A 1,809-nucleotide genomic window follows, 5' to 3' on the forward strand; every position below is an offset into this window, starting at 1 on the left:
CTATCATCAAGTGGCTGGTATAATTTGAAAGATCAAGACTGTTATCAGAGATATCGGAATATTATCGGTATCGGCAGATATCCAAATTTAGTTATCGGAATCGGATCGGAAGTGAAAATATGTGTATCGGTGCATCCCTACTTTGAACCTTAAGTTGGCAAACTAATGCAATTTTTAATGTGTTGTGTTTTTCCTTACTCCTCCAGGTGACATGACACAGATCTGTGGCGTCACGGTAGAGCCAGTGTCTCGCAGACGCAGGCTTCTCCCAGAGTCGCTGGAAGTGTGTCTGAAAGCAGTGCTGCAGGGCTGGGATGCCTCTTCTCTGACGCAGAGCTCCACAGAGTCGTGGCTGCTTCAGTGCTCCAGCGGCAGTGAGGAGCGAGGAGCTGCTGCTGCCCTCCAGCACCTTCTGATGGAGCTGTCTGCTCGTGCTCTACACATGGTGAGATCACAGGGCTGTTGCCCACAAGTGTGATCTCTATACACAGATCTATGCATATGAATAATAGATCTTTCTTTAACATACTAAATATAAATCATACATATTGGCTCTATGGATCACTAGTCCTTTGTTTTGCTTTAGACAAATTACAGAAAATATTTGTTACAGTATGGTAATTGTAATTTCCCGGCCTTACCAATACAGGACTGAAACAATCAATAAATAACATCCTGTTTGACACAAGGACAAGTTGAAGTACAAATTGTACTGAATCTTTGTTTGATTTCAACACATCATCTCACAATAACTATGATTTAAAGGGTGTAGAGATACCGGGGTTGGGAGCAGGTTGTACACAAATCTTGTTATGAAACTTTCATCTGTGGGCATTTACTAATTCTCTTTTTTCCTCTTCTTGCATATATTGCTTGTTCTTCCAGCTGTCTGAGGTGAAAGACAGCGGCCTGGTGTATTCGGCTGTCCTCTCCCCCCTGTCGCACACTACAGCTCTGCTCACCATCCTCCAGTCTGGAGTCGCCCAGAACGAGCAGATCCTACCCAGCGAAATCATTGCCCCTGCCACATCAGAAACATCTGCTGATTTGCCTGATGTTGTGAGCAGCGTCCTGGGAGTAGTGTATGACATCATGGAGGAGGATGGAGACACTGTTGAAGGTAAGGATTAGGGATGGGTACCGAGCCCCGGTATTAAACGGGCCCCGGGTCTGAATTATTAAAGACCGTGGTACCGTTAAGCTCTAACGTTATTGGTCTTTTAATCGGCACTGGAGCCATCTAAAAAATATGTCATGTGTATTATTGCTACACAAACATTATATTGCAGTTTTAGTGTCGCCAACTCCATTTCTAACACGCAAAAAGACTGCAAAATGCTTCTATGATTATTTTTAGTATTTTCGATCTCTCTCCCCCGCCTGCTTGCGAGGGGGCGGGGCAGCTTACACACACGCAGCTGCTACATGCAGCAACACACACACGGAGGAGATGGCGGAGAGAACGCGCTCCGAGGTGTGGTTCAACTTTACCCGTCTCGATCTGGACAATGCTCGTTACCTAAAGTGCAATAAGAGTTTAACATGTAAGGGCGTTAACACAAGCAATTTGTCTAAACATTTAGCAAAAGTGCTCCACATCCAGACGGAGGAATGCACCGACTGTCTTTCTGGTAGCTCTGTAGCCCCATCCACGAGTAACGTTTCCACGTCAGGTGTTATTTATGCTAGCAGCAACACACAGAGTTAACTCAGTTATAAAAACATGGGTTAATGATTAGAGGTAACTGAGTTATTTATTTTGTTAAAGTTTCAGCTATTCTGTTTACAATTCTGTCATCAGATTATTTA

General features: G+C 44.1%; 1 protein-coding gene across 1 annotated transcript; it reads left to right on the top strand.

Annotated features, from left to right (window-relative positions):
* Positions 1 to 210: 210 nt before the first annotated feature.
* LOC104954521 (treslin-like) lies at positions 211 to 1,297 on the top strand. Its single transcript, XM_010781635.1, has 2 exons — positions 211 to 445; positions 886 to 1,297. Exons 1-2 carry the CDS (start codon positions 212 to 214, stop codon positions 1,129 to 1,131), a joined length of 480 nt encoding a protein of 159 aa, XP_010779937.1. The 5' UTR covers position 211; the 3' UTR covers positions 1,132 to 1,297.
* Positions 1,298 to 1,809: the final 512 nt, after the last annotated feature.

The sequence above is a fragment of the Notothenia coriiceps genome, unplaced genomic scaffold (assembly GCF_000735185.1).
Source record: "Notothenia coriiceps isolate Sejong01 unplaced genomic scaffold, NC01 NC01_scaffold00023482, whole genome shotgun sequence".
Classification (NCBI taxonomy): domain Eukaryota; kingdom Metazoa; phylum Chordata; class Actinopteri; order Perciformes; family Nototheniidae; genus Notothenia; species Notothenia coriiceps.